The sequence below is a fragment of the Theropithecus gelada genome, chromosome 5 (genome assembly GCF_003255815.1).
Source record: "Theropithecus gelada isolate Dixy chromosome 5, Tgel_1.0, whole genome shotgun sequence".
Classification (NCBI taxonomy): Eukaryota; Metazoa; Chordata; class Mammalia; order Primates; family Cercopithecidae; genus Theropithecus; species Theropithecus gelada.
In genome coordinates this window covers 97077786-97097776 of record NC_037672.1, presented here as the reverse complement: position 1 = coordinate 97097776, position 19991 = coordinate 97077786, and the positions used below count along the sequence as shown (strand labels likewise).

Genomic DNA, 19991 nt, shown 5'->3' with positions numbered 1-19991 from the left:
ATTTTAGGGGAAACTGGGGTAAATAAATGTTTCCTAATTTAGGCAAAGATCCTGGTATCCTTTTTCAGTCCTTGCAGCAATACTCAGAACACTGAGGCCAGTAAAGTATGTCACCTGTGGACAAATCACTATTATGTGACAGAAATTTCAGGGTTCAGCCTTTGTCCATGTTCTTGATACCATATGCTTCCCCCTAACTTCATTAAGCCCTCTATCCTCCCTGAATTCTAGATGACTTATTAAAAGTTGCCCTTGAGTTATAACACTTTTTGAGAGGAATGAATGGTAACTAGTTGTTAATTATTGGTGTGTCATGCACCATGTCAGGTGCGTATTGTGACTGCTGTCATCACAACTCTGTGGTAGCTGGTAGTTCTTCAGAAACTTTCTTCATTAAATGAGCTGATGTTTTCACTGGAGACAAAAGGAAAACAGAGTCTGATGTCATGATTATTCACACATTTGTCTGCACTTACAGAAGGACATCCTTTACAGTGGCTCTGGAAGACCTGCCCCACAATGGGAATGGCCGTGTACTTTGAATCAACTGCTTTGATTATGGTTGCAGCCTGTTTTCCAGACATCAGTCTTGGGCCTGCCTCGGTTGTCTTCAGCTCTAATTTCTGCCTGCATAATACCAAAGGGAAATGCTATATTATAATCATTCTTTTGAGTGAACAAGATACTAATTGCCACTCTTTTGGCAAACAAGATAGTAATTTATTCAAGTTGCATACAGCCATGTCTTTCAAACTGTGATATCTCCACAGGTAACTGAAAGCTCATTATGAAGTCTTTCTGCAGCAACAATTGTATGAAAAGATTTGAAAATTTAAGTTTGGATTTTCAAAATATTATGTCAACAGTATACAGGGAAGAAAAATTGCCTGGATGATGTATAAGATATGCGATGTCAGCTCTTTTGAATTTAGCCCAGCTTTCTGAAAATGATACTGTCAATAAAACCATGTGCTACTTATTAACCAAGACAGCTAGAAAAGCTTATTTTCCAAAAATAGTCTCAACTATATTTTTGTCTGACATGCTCTTCCAGAACCTGTCTGTCTCAAAAAGTAGGGTCTACATCCCTCTCCTTGAACCCTGGTAGGACTCTGCAACTGCCTCAACTAATAGAGGAGAGTGAAAGTAATGCTATGTGATCTCTACAGCTATATCTTAAAAGAGGATTCAGCTTTTCTCTGGCACACTATCAGCACATGTGCTTCGGAGCCTCGAGCTACTACATAAGACGTCTGACATGAAGCTGCCATGCTGAGAGGCCACAGGGAAATAAAAGATACTTGCGCAAGGAGCCTCAGTTGTTTGAGTCTTTCCAGCCCATGCACCAGATACATGGGGGAACAACCTTTAAATAGTTTGACTGTCTGCAACTACATAGATGCCGAGCAAGGCCAAGGCAAGCCTATAAATTATGACAGAGAACAGTACAGTGATTGTTGCATTTTATACCACTAAATCTGGGGTTGTTTGTTACATAGAATGGAAATCTCATAGGCCTGATAAGTAACTTAAAATATTGATTTTATATGAAAATATAATAAAACATTATAGATATACCGGTAGTATATGAAGTAGAAAGCAAAATTCTACTCCAGATGAGGCTTCCATAAAATTTCAAGCATTGTAATGAGGCATTTTTACTAATATTTTGTATCTATTTGGTACTAATATTAGAGCTACTCCAGAGAAATTTTTTGAGAAGCAATGGCATAAGGTATAATACATTCACTGTTAGAAAACATTGTTTTCTGAATTAAAACCTGAAAATAACAGAAACTCTAAGATTTAAAATTCTAGTTCTTAATCCTGTTAGAACAATTCTGTCCAGAGAAATGGTCTTCAATTGAAAAACAGGCCTAAATATTTAAGTTGCATAAGTCATATCAAAAATTTTGTCACATCCCTTTACTATGGAACTTTTTATGTTTTTAACAACAATATTTATTTTAAAACTCTTAAAGAGAAAAATTACAAATGCTACCACTTTTTAACCTTAACATATAAAACATTTGACAGAGAAATTAGAAAATGAACTAGAATGAATCAAGTAGTTTGTCTTTTTAAAACTTAAAATCTGTTCAATAAATAATTGATTTTTAATACAATTTAATTTAAAACGTAGTTATTTACCATGTGCCATGAATTGTTGTAGAGGATGTAAAAAATAAAGATGAACAAGATATAATTACTACTTTCAAGGAGCTCACAGCTGAAATGAGGAAGCACAATGAATACAGTCATGTGCTGCACAAGGACATTTTGGTCAATGATGGACCCATGTATGAAGGTGGTCCCACAGGATTATGAAGCTGAAACATTCCTCTTGCCTAGTGACATCATAGCTGTCCTATCATCATAGTGCAAAGCATTACTCACATATTTCTGCCAATGCTGGTGGAAACACACTACTGTGCTACTGTTATATAAAAGTATAGCACATGCAGTTATGTACAATACATATTTGATGATGATGACAAATGACTATTAGTGATTTCTGTATTTATTATATCATACCTTTTATTATTATTTTAGAGTGTACTCGTTCTACTTATTAAAAAAATTAACTATAAGACAGCCTCAGGCAGGTTCTTCAGGAGGTATTCCAGAAGAAGGCATTGTTATCAGGAGAGGTGACAGCTCCACATATGTTATTGCACCTGAAGACCTTTCAGTGAGACAAGATTTGGAGGTTGTAGGTGCCTTCCACTGGAGGAAGACAGTGATATTGATGATCCTGACCTTGTGTAGACCTAGGCTAATATATATGTTTATGTCTTCAGTTTTTAACCAGAAATTTTTTAAAGTAAAAAATAAAAATAAAAAATTTAAAAATAGAAAAAAGCTTGTAGAATAAAGATTTAAAGAAAAAATATTTTTGTACATCTGTACAAAGTGTTTTAAACTATGTTATTACAGAGTAGCTTAAAAGTTAACAAAAATTAAAGAGTTTTTAAAGTAAAAATGTTACAGTAAGCTAAGGTTAATTTATGATAGAGGAAAAAGGATTTTTAGAAATTCAGTGTAGCATAAGTGTACAGTGTTTATAAAGTCTACAGTAGTGTACAGTGATGTCCTAGTCTATGATATTCACTCAGTGCTCATTTGGTGATTCATCCAGAGCAACTTTCAGCCCTGCAAATTTCATTTACGTACCTTTTATGAATAAAGGTACACCTACATAGTATCTTTTATACTGCATTTTTTTTACTGACTTTTTCTACGTTTAGATACGTAAAAACTTATCATTATGTTTAATTGTCTACAGTATGCAGTACAGCAATATGCTATACAGGTTTGTAGCCTAGGAACAATAGGCTATACCATATAATGTAGTGTAGGTTATGCCATCTAGGTTTGTGTATGTATACTCTATGATGTTTGCACAATGATGAAATTGCCTAACAATGCATTTCTCAGAACTTATTCCCATTGTTAAGCAACGCATGACTACACACACACACACACACACACACACAGATCTATTTACAAATCAAGTATAATAATATAACAAAGAATAGCAAAGAAAATAAAAATTTTAGCATTATCTTACTTTGATACTATTTTCCCTGTAATGGTTTGTAGGAAATTGAGTCCAAAAGCGTGTGTTTCTTCAGCAAGCACAGCTATAACAAAGCTGTCTTCTATCTTATAGGTGGTCACAGATGTAGCTTTTGAACTGACACCCAAGACCTAAATAAATAAATAGCCATCTTTATAACAAGTAATCATCTTTTAAATTATCGAATCAAGTAAATAGCAAACTATCTTTTGGTCTACAAAACAACTTCCTCATTACACCCATCCCTCATTATTAACACCTACAACTTACTGAAATGGGTCTATTCATTTCATATATGTGAATTTACAGCCTAAACTAAAAATTATAAATGCTTCAAAATTCTATTTCTACTTTATTTTTCTATTACATTAATCCCTACAAAATGTAATTATTTGAATGCCTCAAAGAAAGTGATATCTATCATACCTGATTTGGGGTCGTAAATCCAGACCTCGCTATTTTGCATGAATCCAAGGCCTTAATTTTGATCACTTTGCCTTGATGAGCCTGGTAGGTCACTTTACAATTTCCAGAGATATCTACCTAAAAAGAAAGCAAGGGCATAATGTTTGGGATTCCTTGTGGGCCAATTGAGTTCTAATGAGAAGTGGCTTGAAAACTGAGGTCTCTAATATGCCACAAGGGACTTTTTTTTTCTCCCCCAGGATGATAAGATACAAAGACAGGAACAAGGCTTCTGGTAGCTTGTTGATTCCTTCCCATTCTCTTTGGTTGAGTCTTACTAGCGCCTTCTCATTTTTTTCAGGAATAATGTAGGATTTCCTACTTCTCTCTAAATCCAATCAGAATTAGACAAATGGCCTGGTAACAATTGAAACTTCTGATAAATGGGTAATTCTGTGGCAAGGGAGTTGATTGTTAAAGTTGTATCTAGATTCTGTGCATGTGTGTGTGTGGGGTGTGTGTGTGTGGTGTGTATGTGTGTGGTGTGTGTGTGTGTGTGGTGTGTGTGTGTGTGTGTGTAACTTCAACTAGCTGAATATGATTAGAAATTCTTAAAATCCTGTGGGACTAACTCAAATCATCATTAGTTACACATCATTAGTTTGAATTTAGGCAAATGTATCTCAATACAGATTCTGTCTAGCTTCTCTGAGCTTTCTCCTGGGGCCTCTGCCAGCATCACAGAAGCAGAGGTCTCTTTTCTAGCAAGCTAACCAACATTCTTTTGGTCCAACCCTACCATCAGATTTTTCACCCACTCATGGGCTGGTTGAATTCAGTCTAAGAAACTTGGACTCCAGTCTTGACCCCAGGTATGATACTGGAAGGTCCACCTAACTTCTCTAGTTTCTTCTTTTGCAAAATGAACAGTGTTGGTACAGACGAGTGGTTCCCCACCTTGACAAGGCATCCAAATAATCCACAAAGACTGTTAAAATACAGATATTTGGCCAAGCGCGGTGGCTCATGCCTGTAATCCCAGCATTTTGGGAGGCCAAGGTGAGCAGATCATCTGAGGTCAGGAGTTCAAGACCAGCCTGGCCAACATGGTGAAACCCCGTCTCTACTAAAAATACAAGCTGGGCATGGTGGTGCATGCCTGTAATCCCAGCTGCTTGGGAAGTTGAGGCAGGAGAATCACTTGAACCTGGGAGGCAGAGGTTGCAGTGAGCTGAGATTGCGCCATTGCACTCCAGCGTGGGCCACAGAGTGAGACTCCATCTCAAAAAACAAACAAACAAACAAACAAACAAAAAACAGATATTCAGTCCTCCCTGATCTACTGAATCAGAATCTCTGGGATGAATATAGGGAATCTATATTTGTAACAAGCCCCTCCATGGTACAGTGGTGCACAGTGACGTCTGGGAACCACTGGAATGATCCCCACGACGTTCCTTTAGTGTAAATAATTCTAATTCTCTAGGTAAACAAGACTTCACTACACAACTCACCTTTTCTGAGCATTATCTTAGTAGTAACTCTTCTACTTAAATTGTGTAAGTAGAAATCCTTACAAACTTATTGAGATGCTGAATCCTTAATAATATTTGTAAGTACCTCATTGGTGGTTCCAGAGCTTAACTGTGTCTGAAATAGGCTAGCCAGGCCTCTTTTGATATTTTCTATGGCCACTGGCTCATTTTGATATGAGTAGAACTCTTTGACCTGGTGGAGAGAGGGGAACAGAACACAAATGAAGCAAAAATGCATAATTTATCAGATTTAGTTAATAAGTGTCAGACAAAGTCAGATGCTTACCTGTATTAATCCTGGGAGAAAGAGATCTGACACTCCAAATCTGGAATTTCGTTTTTGTGAAAAGAAGCTATTTAAAATCTCTGAGACCATCAGAATGTGAAGTTTAAAGAGACTGATAGTGAAGGCTCTTGCATGATGGGCACAGCATTGGACAAGAGCACTGATATAAGCTGGGAGCCTCATGAAAACAAGGGTGGCCCAAGGGAAGAGAAATGAACATTCTGTTTGAACATGTCAGCATGTTCTCTACCTGTAATGGTACTTGAAACAAAAAATAACTAAAGTTTAAAATAACAGCAAATAAAAAAGTCCTTGGCCGAAAATGGCAATCACTACCTTTGAGATTCCTGAGATGGCACAGCCTCTATGGGCTATCGCAAGGCCCCAGGCATGGCCATAATACCCATGGTCAACATTTCACAGGGGCAATGTTCTTCACCTTCCAGAGTATTTATGTTGGTATTGGGTAAATGTATACCTATATATACACACATATATATATACACACACACAGAAGGCTGGGAAATTTGAGGTTGAGATAGCTACTGCTTCATAACCTGCCCCAGGCACTGCTTTGAGGTTCCCATCAGAAGACAGAGAAAGGAGGTTGAAATGAGGAGGGTGACTATGATTTGGCAGGAATAGTAAGCCACTTAGCTTTGTTTTATCATCTTTGATATCTATAGGCACAGAGATGATAACAGTGTCTTTTGCCATTTTGATAATTTAATGTTGAAGAAACAAGGATAAAAGTACAAAGCGAATTTAATGGAAAGCAGCTTGTTGGTTTTCATCCTGTAGACTTGATACACATCACACAATTTAGAAATAGAGGATAGATACGTGTTCCCTGTAAAAATTCCCAAGGTCCATGATAATTACAGTTGAGCATTTCTACCAGAAATATCCTGAATGCCTTCCTAGTACTCTTTAAAACCAACCACAGCTTCTAAAGTAAAACATAAAGCTCAATAACTATGCAATGAATCCAAATAATACCAAGCTCAGCAATTTAGCCTACATAAAGACTCTCTTGTGCCTTAGAAGAAGAGAATATTTTTCCTGAATTATCCAAACAAGTGTCTCAAATCTCTATTTTTACTTCCTACATATACTCTGCCTAGTGATGGATTTACTAGGTACTTTATCTGGCAATCAGTTTTAGTCATTAGACTGGACTAACCTATAAATGTTGGAATAGTGTTTGTCCAACTTAGAAAGAAACTGGAATAATGACCTCAGTGTCTGAAAATTCACAGTATCATATTCTCAAACAAATCACTGGCAATATCTCAGACCCAAGCCTGAGTTTCTGAAGTTCTATTTTGTAAACTGTATCTCCTTCCTTTAATAATCACAATGTAATTTCCTTTTCAAATATTTGGAAGTGTATCTCCAGATATCATGACTATTAGAAGTTCATAACTAGATTACCCAAAAATAGTCAGAAAGTGTTCACTCAGTGGCAATACACACATGTCTATATGGCCCATGTCTTTTTGGTATGAACCATAAACACTTTAGAAAGCAAGATCTCCTAAGTGGGAAAAACAAAAGCATTGTCACCACTGTGTCATTTTCCTTCCAGGCTACAAAATGTACCTGAACTATTTTTAAAGTTTTACCTAGAAGGTAAGGAAACCCAGTTCTTGGATTTAATCTTTGGACTATGCATAAGATTAAGTGCTTATCTGTTATTGACCCACTGCTATGGACCAAGTTTTGATCTTGACCTCTGGATCCCTTAGAAAATGGTGTTAGAGCCTTTTTTTCCCTCCTGGCAGGCTGAATGATAGCTATAAACTGTGAGACACAAAGAAAAAAGTTTTTTTCATCCTTTCTATTAGTTTTTATTGCTTCCCCAGAACTAGAAAAATGAACACATCTCTTTTTCTTTTATATGACTGCTACTTCTAGGGCCTAAATTCTTTTTCTTTAGTGCAGACTGATGAGATCCAAAGTGAAGATAGTACTGATATCCACACCAGCTAAATGTCAAAACTGTTAGAATTGAGCTGCCTTGTAATCATTTAAAAAATAATAATATGAAGTCAGAATTTTGCAGTTCAAGCCACATGGCTGTCACAGCAATAATCTTAAATTTATTATTTCACAACAGGAACTGAGTAAGTTTTATTATACTCAGGCCATAAAGTTGATTACTTCATTCAGCATTGAAATTAGTTCTGAACATCCAACAGCACAGGGCTGTTATCTAAATTCACAGTACTCAGAGCTTCCAAAGAGCAGCAGCAGGTACGACCTGGTTACAAACGAAGTCTTTAATCCAAGGAAACCACACCTAGAGGGAGACTGGGTAAAATGGCTGGGAAGGCAGTGCAGTGCCTCTTCCAGCCAAATATGAGGGGCCAATTTCCTCTTGAAATAGGTAGTCATCATTCATATTGTTTTTTTCCTAGGAAGACGATGCCTTTCTCCACACCTTCCTTTATATATCTTTTAAAAATAAGAGGAGACTAAATTCCATTAAGTGGCCAAACAATCAAAATAATAAAAAGAATCCCAGCAAACAAAGATTAGTAATTTTATATTTGATATCTATCTAAGACAGAGCACGGCTAGGAAATGACACATTGGAGAACAAACATGTAAAGGAATATATAACAAATTTCAGAAGGACTTTCAAGGTGTCACATTTCTTGTGGCAGTTCAGTGTGTGTACAAGAGCCATGCTGATTTAGAGAGCAAATCAATGCCTGGAAACAATACAAAATAAAGGCCCAATTCAGCAGCCACGTGGTTAATTTAATCAACACAAAGCCAAAACCAGAAATGGAAATCTGGTAATTATCCAGTTAATTGGATTAGCCTTTCAGGCCAAAAAAAGAATCCATAGTATAACTTGAGGCATCTTTCACTCATCAGCGTTAATCAACTTAATCAGATTACTGTCACGTTTCCAACTCGATGATTTGTAGACAAAACTAGAGTCATGCCCACTTATGTAGGGAAGATGAGTGGGCATAGAAAAAAGATGTGCAATGAATATGTATCTAAGTATTTTAATGGACTCTCTTTTAAAATGTAAACATGAGACCCTCATATGGGAAAGGGAGAGAGGGGGAGGTCTGGAAGGACAAAAGTTACATGCTGATGAGCATCCTTGAAATCACAGAAACTTCAGGGAGCACAACTTAATTTGAGCCTATGGTAGAAAATGCTCTCTAAGAAAGTAGCCCGTCTGCAGTTTACTCTGCCTGTCCATAATTTATCTCATAGTAAACTGAAATGATAATTTAAGTAATGATCTTTCTGATACTGATATGGCCAAAACTTCCTGTTGGCTTCTTAGTCTTCATTGTTTTTTCCAACAAATACTTTATTATATATTTGAAAGATACGATGATGTACTTTAACCTGTGGTTACAGTAAATCATCGCAAATCATAGCTCCTCTAGAATTAGCCCACTGCGTTACTAAAATAATGATGTGGCAGTTCCATCCTAGCCTTTGAACAGTGAGGGTACTGAGTCCTTTCATGTGTGTAGCAGAAGACTTTGTACTCAGCTGCTACCAAAGGAGCTATAAAATGATTGGTTGTCATTAAGATCATAAATGCAAATAATATCTATGAACTCAAGTGTCTTGCCACATTGGAAGCTCAGAGAAGAAAATAACAATATTTCATGTTGTTAACAAAGTTGAGCCATAAGAAAATCAAATAAGTCAACTGATCTCATGATGTAAATAAGGAACACTGCAAGTCAACCAAAGAAGCAGGCATTTCTCCAAATACTTTCCAGCTGGAAGACAGTAGACATAAAAGTTTGAGCATAGACTCTATTTCAAATCCCAACTCCACCGCCTGCCAGTTGTATGACCATAGGCAAATTTCTTAACCTTTCTTAACTTTGGTTCCTCAACTATCACAAGAGGTTGATAAGGCAGCCCTTACTGCTCAGGGCCATTACAAGAATAAAAGAGACAATTCGTGTAATGCCTTTAGTCAGCACCTAGCACACAGTAAGTGCTCAGTTCGTCTTAGCTATTATAAAGTAAACAATAAGTAAAACCTTTATCAAAGTTCAATTCAGTTGAGCCCTATATAATCTTATTTGTTTATCCTTTATTTTAGAAGTATCTATATTCAGTCCCCCCTATAAGCAAGGTGCTGAATAGACAAAGATACAACTCTGCCCATGAGAAACTTACTCTGAATGTGGAGAGCCAAGACATAAAGAGAGAATGACAATACACTGTGATAAATGCTTTGATAGAAATAGGCCCAGAGGTTTGGAAAGATGTTGGAGAAAGCTTCATAAAAATATGCAGTGCAAGGCATGATTCTGAGTGCTCTGGGGAAGGAGGGAGTGGAAGGGCATGGATGTGAAGGGAGAGGCTGAAATACAAAGAGGAATTGGATTTTTTTCTATCCAAGATCCATAATCTAGCAATGAACACAAATGACCAAAAAGAAAGTGATAAGGGTCATGAGTGAGCTGCAAAGTGCTAAGAGTATTCTAAAGAGTGATGGTTATTTCCAGCTGGCTGGAAGGGTGTGAACTTTATGACAGAAATGGCATGTGAGCAGTCAGAAACATGGGAAGTATTTTGACAAGTGGAGAAGGAAGAGAAAGCATTCTTAAAGATAGTGATTCATACTTAGTTGTAGGAGAGGTGAAAATACAAGATTTCTTCTTGTGAGCTCCTTTTTAGAACTTCATACAAAAATGTGCATCATGATTAGCAATATACATATATGAAATGTCCAAAGTATTTGTTTTCAAATACTTTAGTTGAAAATAAATAAAGTATTACTTTATCAGTATATAAAGATCAGTTTATCTTTATTTTGAATTTAGAAAGTGAAATTTTAGAGATGTATGGAGTTATAAGTCTAATGTTCCCTTTCTGTTTTCCTGCTTTTGTTCCTAAAACTGAGCTCTCATCTTTAGACACATTTTTATGTATGTCAGCACACTATCTGTAATTTTCATAAACACACATATGTAATGCCTAATAATTACCTGATCACAATTGTTTCTCAATTCCAAATTTATTAAGACCATTTTAAGTGACTAGACTCAAGTCGTAAGTAATGCACACTTATAGAATTTTTAAAACAGAATTTCAAATAGATATTATAAAGTGTTCAATCATTATTTTAATATACAAAATGCTTTTCCATGTCATAGTTTTAAAATAATTTCTAAAGGCTTTAAAAAACTCTACTTTAGACTTGTCATACCCTTTTAAAAGCTTTAACTTTGTACTTTAGCCAAATATTGATAATCTCATAACAAATCAATATTACTAATCTAAGTTGGATCATTTCAGTCTCATAATTTGTCTTCTTTCCTGAATTTATCCAATGATGCTTTGATGACTTCCTTTGTTACATTATGTTTGTAATCTCTTATAATTTGATAAGAAAATTACCTTTTAATAATGCCTTTCATCAATAAATAAATACTTGATTCTACTATAAAGATTTTCAGAAAAATAGGAAACAAATTGGCTAGTAAATGTAAGGGAACTCGGGGCATTGATTTAGTTTAGAAACATTTAATTTACAACCTCAGTTCTTTAGTTCTTGAAGAAATTCCATTTACCATAAAAGTAGTTATAATGTGATTACCTCAAAATAGTATCTGCTGAAGGGAAGAAAAATATGAAGTTGGAGAAGAAGATGTGGAATCTAAATGCCCCTTTACCTTTCCATGGATTAGATGAAGGAGCATAGGTCTTTGCAGAGCTTCCAAGTTTTCCTTTCCCATGATTTTAAGTGGACTTTTTCCTTTGAAGATGCTTTTCTCTCCTCTCTGCTGATTCACATTTTCAACATTTACATCCTTCATCTGGAGTAACAGAAAGAAACCTGTTTAAAAAAACCTTCCTATGTCTGTCTTCATCAGAGTCTCTCTGCAAATAAAATGGTAAAGAAACAGACAAGAGTTGGCCACAATTTCTTCTGTCATTTTCAGTTCATGATTTACAGGACCTTGCCACTCACTTTAAAATAATGGAGAAGGTATTTAAAAACTAGGTTTTTTAATAAGGTAAAAATAGCAATACTTAAAGAACTCTGTGACTTTAGGCTTAAAATAACTATGACTTGAATATGATTCTTTCCTATCGTTGCCCCTTTTAATTTTTTTGTGTGGTTTCTGTCTGCCTGATCACTTCACTTTCTTTACCACTTGTTGGAAAGGACCCCCACCCCCTTCTACCTCATCTGTGTAAATAACAATAAAGCTGAATTACTGAATAAGGAGGAATATAATGTTTTCTGGAGAATAGTTTACTGTTGTATTGAGAAATGGCTCAGAGAGATGGATGATGATGCTTTGATCCAACTTGGAAAACACAACAGCAATTAGAGACATCCAAAGAAGCAAATATCACTTGTAAATGGATTGCTATGACACCTCATTATAAAGGACACCAGCAACTACTTGTTCCAAATACTTTGTCCTGTGTGCCTGTTTCACACCAAGATGCAGAATAATAACTGACTTTACTCAAGGAATCTATTATCTTTAGGTTCTTGAGAAGCAAATAAGGGAATCACCATATATTACCATTGGAAAAGTCCCCAGAGACCATCTAATTTGGCCTCCCTCTTCAACACATAAATCTAAACCATTTTAACTGATCAAACACTGTTATTCGGGGGAGTACTTGGTTCCTTCCTCAGGAAGAACACAGACTGGGTTTACTCTCTCTTCAGTAATTCTACCTGTTGTATCAAGGAATGCAGGAACCTCCTAACTGATCTCCTCTTGAGTTAGTGGTCTAAATCATTTTCCATACAAAATGGATTATTGACCCTTCTCTCCGAGAACATTTTGAAAAGACTCTAGTATAACGTCCCTATTAACATGATCTATAGAATTGAACACCATACTCTGGTTGTTTACCAGTATATACCTTCTGTTGTCTGTTTCAACAATTTGGAAAGATCAGTTCACTTTTCATCAGCAAAACCTTTAAATATGTAGAATTGCTTATTTTAGTGATAGATAACTAAATGGATGTATAACCAAGAACCCAAAACAAGTGCTGTCAAATGGCAGACTTCTCAAAAACTTCTGACATCTAATCTTTGCATTTATCTGGTAGAAAATGCCCACCGTGATTTGGATCAGTTGGTCATCATCACCATCAGGATTCCTCCACAATAAGGCCACATCCACGTTGGAGGAAATGCGGTAGCCCACGCTGTCTTGCAGTTTTCCTTTGCCCCGATCAAGAAGAACTTCAGTGGAGTACGTGAGCTTGTACAGCCGGTCATTATTTAATGAGAGACCAGTTGTGTGACCTGCATAAAGATAATGACACAAATCAAGTTTTCATTGTAAGGGAACATGCTGTCTCACCATCAGTGCATCTCTCTACCACAGTGGGGCTCAGGAAGCTTGGTAAATATTCGCTGATTGAAACATGGTTCTACTTCGTCTGCTGAAATCTTTGACTTGTAAAATATAGATAAACAAACAAAAAACAAACAAAGAAGTTCCCATTTCAGAGAACTTTAGTTTGTATTCCTAATCAATTATCAGCTAGTGCCATGGTTGAACTATAGATATTTTGTTGTTTTGTTTAAATGCCATTGTATTTCTCTTAATTATATGAATATGATTTCAAGTAGATGACCCACCAATAATTGGTTTATAAATGTAATATGAGCCATTTGTAATTAACATATTATTTAAATGCAAGCAGATCAATTCCAAAGTAATTTTAGCGGTTAGAAGGAAGTTCTTTAATTTGGATATTTTTGATATTTAAGAAACATCTCTTCAGTGCAATTTACTCTATTAATGTAATTAGCAAACTTTTAGTACAAAGGTACATTTCAGGGCTGTACATATGTAACTTTAAATTAGCTGTGCCCAAATAAAATAATGTCTTACTATATGAAATCTTAGTACAGGCTTAAACTTGGCATGGCTTAATTTAAAAAGATCAAATAGTATACAAATCTGTACTGTGATCCAAGAAAACTGATATATGAATGCGTTCACACAGTATCCAATTCAGTTTACCTAACCAAAAGAAATGCCAAGGAGCAAGTCTTTTCCCAGAGATGACTTGAAATGAATGGTCACATAAAGTTTTTTTCTTCTGTGTATTTTCTATCTATGGTTCTCAGGAGATAGTTAAAAAAGACTTCAGTTTACCTTATTCCTCAATGCTAAAGGGGTTTCATTGCCCGGTTTACTATAATAGGAAACCATAATCTTTTTTTCTCTCAGGAAATATACATATGGGGAGAGGTACAGGAAAGGGGTTTGGGGTGACTAGACCAAAGCAAAGCAGTCGAGAAAGGTGATAGCAAAAACTACTTTGCAATGCCAAAAAATTAAGAAAACCTCTGAAAAGGACTTACCCACCTACACAGTAACAATCTGTTCACTGTCTCCTCTATCTATGACAGCACATACTTGCCAGAGGAAATAGTGGTCAAAAATCCATCATCTGCATGTTATATGTATTAACTTATTTAATCCTCACAAAAATCTAATGAGGTAGGCACTATTATTAGTCTCATTTTATAGATGAAGAGACTGAGGGGACACAGAAACAATATAATTTACCTAAGGTCACTCATCATAGAGATGATTTTTTTTTCTTTTCTTTTTTTTTTGAGACAGAGTCTTGCTCTGTCAACCAGGTTGGAGCACAGTGGCATGATTTCGGTTCACTGCAGCCTCCATCTACCGGGCTCAAGCAATTCTCCTGCCTCAGCCTAGCCTCCTGGGTAGCTGGGATTACAAGTTACAAGGCATATGCCACCACACCCAGCTAATTTTTGTATTTTTAGTAGAGATAGGGTTTCACAATGTTAGCCAGGCTGGTCTCAAACTCCTGACCTCAGGTAATCCACCCATCTCGGCCTCCCAAAGTGCTGGGATTATAGATGCACGTCTGGCTGGAGACATGATTTTAATCCAGGCTGTCTGTCTGTAAAGATTATGCTCTTACCTATACTATATATCTCTAAAACTTTAGGTTGCATGATTTTCCATTCCTAGGTAGTGAGCTAGAAATTTATTCATTCATTCAACTAGAATATAGTGAGTACCTGTTGAACAGTAAGTACTTTTTAAGGCTCTGGGACTACACCAGTTAACAAGCAGAGAAAGGCAAAGAAAGTTTCTTCTTGTTTTCTTTACTTTTTTTTTTTTTTTTTTTCCCGAGACAGGGTCTCACTCTGTCACCCAGGCTGGAGTGCAGTTGTGTGATCTCGGCTCACTGCAACCTTCATCTCCAGGCTCAAGTGATCCTCCCATCTCAGTCTTCTGAGTAGTTGGGACCACAGACTCATGCCACTAAGTCCAGTTAATTTTTATATTTTGTAGAGATAGGGTTTTGCCTTGTTGACCAGGCTGGTCTTGAACTTCTGAGCTCAAGCAATACGCCCACTTCACCCTCCCAAAGTGCTGAGATTACAGGTGTGAGCCATCGCACCCGGTCAGGAGACAAAGTTTCTACCCTCATGGAGTTTACATTTAAATGCGATGGAGAAGGGCAATTAAAAAGAATGAGTACATAAGCAAGTTATATAGTATGTTAGAAGTGCTCATGAAGAAAACTGAAGCAGGAAAGGGAATGGAGGTGCTGAGAGAAAAACCTCTGTGGAAAGGTGACATTTTGGACAAAGGTTTTTGGTGAGCCACATGGATATCTGTGGGAAGGGTACCCCCCTCCCCCAACTCCTATCCTTTCTACCCCTTCCCCTCACAGAGGAAACAGCAAGTGCAAAGGCCCCGAGGAGGGCTCCTGCAGGTGTAGTGAAGGAAGAGCAAAGAGCAGGTAGACCAAAGAGGCTGGAAATTAGTAAGTAAAAGACACAGTGAAGGAGATGAGGTCAAGGAGGTACCTATGGGTGGCAGGAAGATTTGGGGAGTTTGAGTGAGGTGGGACGCTGTCATAGAGTTTTGGGTAGTGAAATTACATAATCTGTCAAACCTTCAAAGAAAAGGGACAAGGATTTTCATAGGAATCAAGAAGAGCCAGGAGAAGGAAGTATGAAAGGATCTAAATGTGTATACACAAAACCAAGCTGTGTCCAAGCACCAAGTCCGGCAGAAACTGAGGTGTGAGATACAGAAGGCAAACAGAGTCAGGAAAAACCTTGAAGGGGATGAAGGCTGGGATTCCCTCTTATCTCTATCTCTTCTGCATTTTAACTGGGGACTCTATAGCAGGTTCAAATACTGGCTTTCTGGTTAGGAAAAATATTTTGGTCAGGAGGCCTTCTTTTTATGACACCTATCAAATTCCACATAGGGCATAAAGGAAATACATGTTGTCTTATCTAATCCTCAGAGCAATTCTTAAAAGTAAGCATTGTGTGACAGCAGATAGAAGTTGACTGCAAGTTCAACCCAATATAGCAAATATAATGCAGACTTGAAGTCTAAATTTACCGAAATCCAAGTTTTGTGGATTATATTAAGATGTCTTCTGGTTAAAATAACTATGAAATATTTGTAGGAAGGTAACCTTTCTTAAATTCCAAAGCTTTCCAAACTATTATGTTATTCACTTTTTTTCTTACCTCACTTTACTGGCCATATAATAAATCAATTTTTGACTATGACTTGGAAAAGATAAAGCACAGGAAAGAATGGGCCTTTTATTCCTCCAAACTGTTTCTTACCTCTTTCAACAGGAGAAAAAGCCTAAAATGGTTCAAATAATTTGGACTGTGCTAGAGTGTTATCCCTCTTATACTTTCCTTTTTGATCAGTATTTCTCTGTTTACTTTTTGCAGAGTTCTGGCAACATTGGGCATTGGGGCATGTCCAATTTATATTGTTGACTTAATTCCTTTTGTAGGATATTGCTCTTCAGAGTATGTATAATAATATTTTTTGATAACTGTTGTTAGATAAAACCAAAACAGAAATTAGTATTAGCCAAAAAGTCAGAACCTCTTTAATTTGCCCTTCAAGTGCATTTAGAATTTTTAAGTGACTTAAAAGCAACAAAACTGTTAGTTTTGAATCTTCAAGAAATATTTTTTACATACTCCTCTGTCAGATTTATATGAGTACAATAACTGATAATTGGCTTAGTCAAGAAGATAAAGCAAACATAAGTTAATGGTGAGGTTTGAAGAGATGTACAATGATGATAAGGGTGATAGGTAATGGCATTTATGAACCCAACAGAAAACTAAAGGGTCAGAAGTTAAGGAGAATGAAGGGTAAGAACAAAAAAGAACTGGAAGATGATTAATAAAAATTGACTAAAAAGTAAGGGTGGGGTGAAGGATTGAGAGAAAGACTGGAAATGAAGGAAGTATACAGGTTTAAAGGTGATGAAATTAAATAGGTAAAAATACTTTATAAGGAAAACCCAGAGAATGCACTGAAAATAGTCCAATCATTACAAAGTATAACTAAGAAAAAGTAGGGAAAACTTAAGTCTTTGGAAAGTTCACACAGCAAATCATATAGATGTGCTCTTGTATCCTAATCCTAACACCCTCTTCAGATTCCAATCTGCCATTCAATTTCCTTCCTTCCTTCCTTCTTTCCTTCCTTCCTTCCTTCCTTCCTTTCTTCCTTCCTTCCTTTCTCTCTCTCTCTCTCTCTCTCTCTCTCTTTTTTTTTTTTTTTGGTTGAAACAGAGTTTCGCTCTTGTTGCCCAGGCTGGAGTGCAATGGCGTGATCTCGACTCACTGCAACCTCCACCTCCCAGGTTCAAGTGATCCTCCTGCCTCAGCCTCCTGAGTAGCTGGGATTACAGGCATGCACTACTATGCCTGGCTAATTTTGTATGTTTAGTAGAGACAGAGTTTCTCCATGTTGGTCAGGCTGGTCTCGAACTCCCAACCTCAGGTGATCCACCCACCTTGGCCTCCCAAAGTGCTGGGATTACAGGCATGAGCCACCACACTCAGCCTCAATTTTCTTTAGATTCTAACCTTCCCTCAACATCCACCCAGATCTGAGGATTTACTAAAGTTGCATTGGTAATTTAGAGATGAGTTTTGAGGCAATGAGGCATGGGATCCTCAAATTTTAAATGGACTGATTTTAAGGTAAACTCTTCACGAGTTGTTTGCTAACTAATGTCAGTTGTTAAAAGGGCAAAGAATCTCTAATTAAATCATGGTACCATAATGCAAAAAGTTATTCCATCTAGGTAAAGAAGCTCTCAAGTCCTGCACTTTTAATTTATGAAATCAGCATAAGCAACGTATCATGATGCTAATGAAGCTTAAGCTCTCTTGCCCAGGATCCTTCCAAAGACTGCAGAAGAGGACCCTAGCAATGTATCCACATGCCATCTCTTTTTGAGCAACCTTTGCAATAGTAAGATATTTTTGTAATCTTTTCTCAAAAGTGGCCCCTAAATTATATGTTTCAAGCTTTAAAAATCTAGATTTACTACTAAGCTTGTACACAATAAACTGTAGCTACAGCTACCTATAATATTCTAAACCACATTTTCTCATTTATGCTGTTTCCCAATAGTCATTGTCTAGTGTATGTGTACATTTAAATCTTTTGTAAGTACATTTGAAAACATGAGGTCACCCAATTAACTAGTTTATAAAATGGGAAAAGAAGAGAAGTTCATGATAAGTACCATGTCTCAATTATTTTTCTCAAAATACTTATGGTATTAGGTTTGATACTATGGTATTATAAATCACACATATTTTGACTACTTAACAGTTTATTTGGCAGACAAAATAGTAAGTTCTCTATATAACAACTCTCAGTCAGATACAATTTACAAATCTTTTTCTCATTAAAAAATTTCTTTTGTCCAAGTAAGAACTGTATGTTTAAATAGTAAACATTTAGAAATTGGTGAAAATATTTTCTTTAGTTCAAGAACCTACAGTGTGATTTGCTTAGGTGAATTGGTTTAAATTTAGCCCTCTATTGCTCCAATAATGAAGATTAGGTTTTTTTCCTCATGTGGAAATTTTCTAAACAAAAGTCCTGAGGCAAACTTTACTTTAATACCAAAAGCTACATTTATCCGTAACAGGTTTTAGAAGTTTATAAGTGAATTGTTTTCTATCAATTACTTAGAGTACATGGTTTTAAAATTGGTCCCTATAATGCTAAGCTGTTTGATCAATTGGTTTTAACAGTGTGTCTTCTTAAGAAACGAAAGAGTATTCATTGTACATAATGCAGCATTTGGAAATCCAATGTTTATAATCTAGCTGATTTGAAACAAGATTCTGTATTAATACATTTCGCAACAGTTTTATGAAACCATTGCTCATAAAATGTTTTATCTCTTGCCTTTTCAATGGTATTAATGCATACGTATTTTTAAAATTAATTTCATCTTAAAATATAAACTGTAAGCAGCAACATTATTTTTCCAGAGATAATGTCTTATTTCTTAAATCTGTATCAGGAAATTTAATTTTCTTTAATTCACTATGAATTCTATCATTTTTGAATTATAACAGAATTAAATACATGCTGTGCCATTTCATTCATAATTCTTTGGCAAATCAAATGCCTTTTTCATTGGGTCTAATTCTTCTTGAGGTCACATTGCTAAGCAACTAGAAGAAAATTTAAGAACTGGGTTTAAAAAAAAATCTTCATTTACAATTCAAATGAAGGAGCTGCATTCAGTGTGACCAACAGCAGCAGGTAACAATAGCGGGTATCTTTTTTCCTTCTTTTAAAAACAGACCATGAATGAGAAATTAAAGCAAGAACACACTGGTCTGAGGAACTGAACCTAAGAGAAATCTCTGTTTTCTTAATGTTTGTAGGGATTTGAATTTGGTTTTCGTTTCAATTCAACCATGCTTTCACAAACATTCCAAAGTTACATGGTTTTGAAGATACTTTAGTTAGAAACTCTTTCACTATTCACTCATACAAACACACACACACGCACTTATCCGCCTCCCACCCCAAAGATTGAAATTAAAGTTTAGCAAAAGGCAACACAAACTTACCTTTAACAGAAGCTGAATATGAGGAAATGAAGCAGAGAAAAAGCACAGCAAGGAGAATCATATTGACCAGCGACCCTCAACTGCATCCAGTGCCCAGCTAGGAGTCACTGAGAAGTAGGCTTTTTCAATGGCAGCCAGTGAGGGAGTGACCCTCTTCAGAACCCGCAACAATCATGTTTATCTTTGGGGAAAGGTCAGACTCCAAACTCCAAAACCACGACCTAAGTTCACTGAAGGGCTCACTATTAATGATTAAACATAGGT

The 19991-nt window shown here is 36.3% G+C and overlaps 1 protein-coding gene across 1 annotated transcript in view; it reads right to left on the bottom strand.

Moving 5' to 3' along the window:
* MTTP (microsomal triglyceride transfer protein) overlaps positions 1–19991 on the bottom strand; it is a 47849-nt gene extending 27858 nt beyond the window's left edge. The window contains exons 1-7 of the mRNA XM_025385696.1: positions 19728–19991; positions 12901–13088; positions 11482–11625; positions 5606–5713; positions 4007–4123; positions 3572–3711; positions 477–627 (exon numbers count right to left, since the gene is read on the bottom strand). Coding sequence (XP_025241481.1) covers positions 477–627; positions 3572–3711; positions 4007–4123; positions 5606–5713; positions 11482–11625; positions 12901–13088; positions 19728–19788 — 909 coding nt within the window. The 5' untranslated portion in view covers positions 19789–19991. The remainder of the gene's footprint in view (positions 1–476; positions 628–3571; positions 3712–4006; positions 4124–5605; positions 5714–11481; positions 11626–12900; positions 13089–19727) is intronic.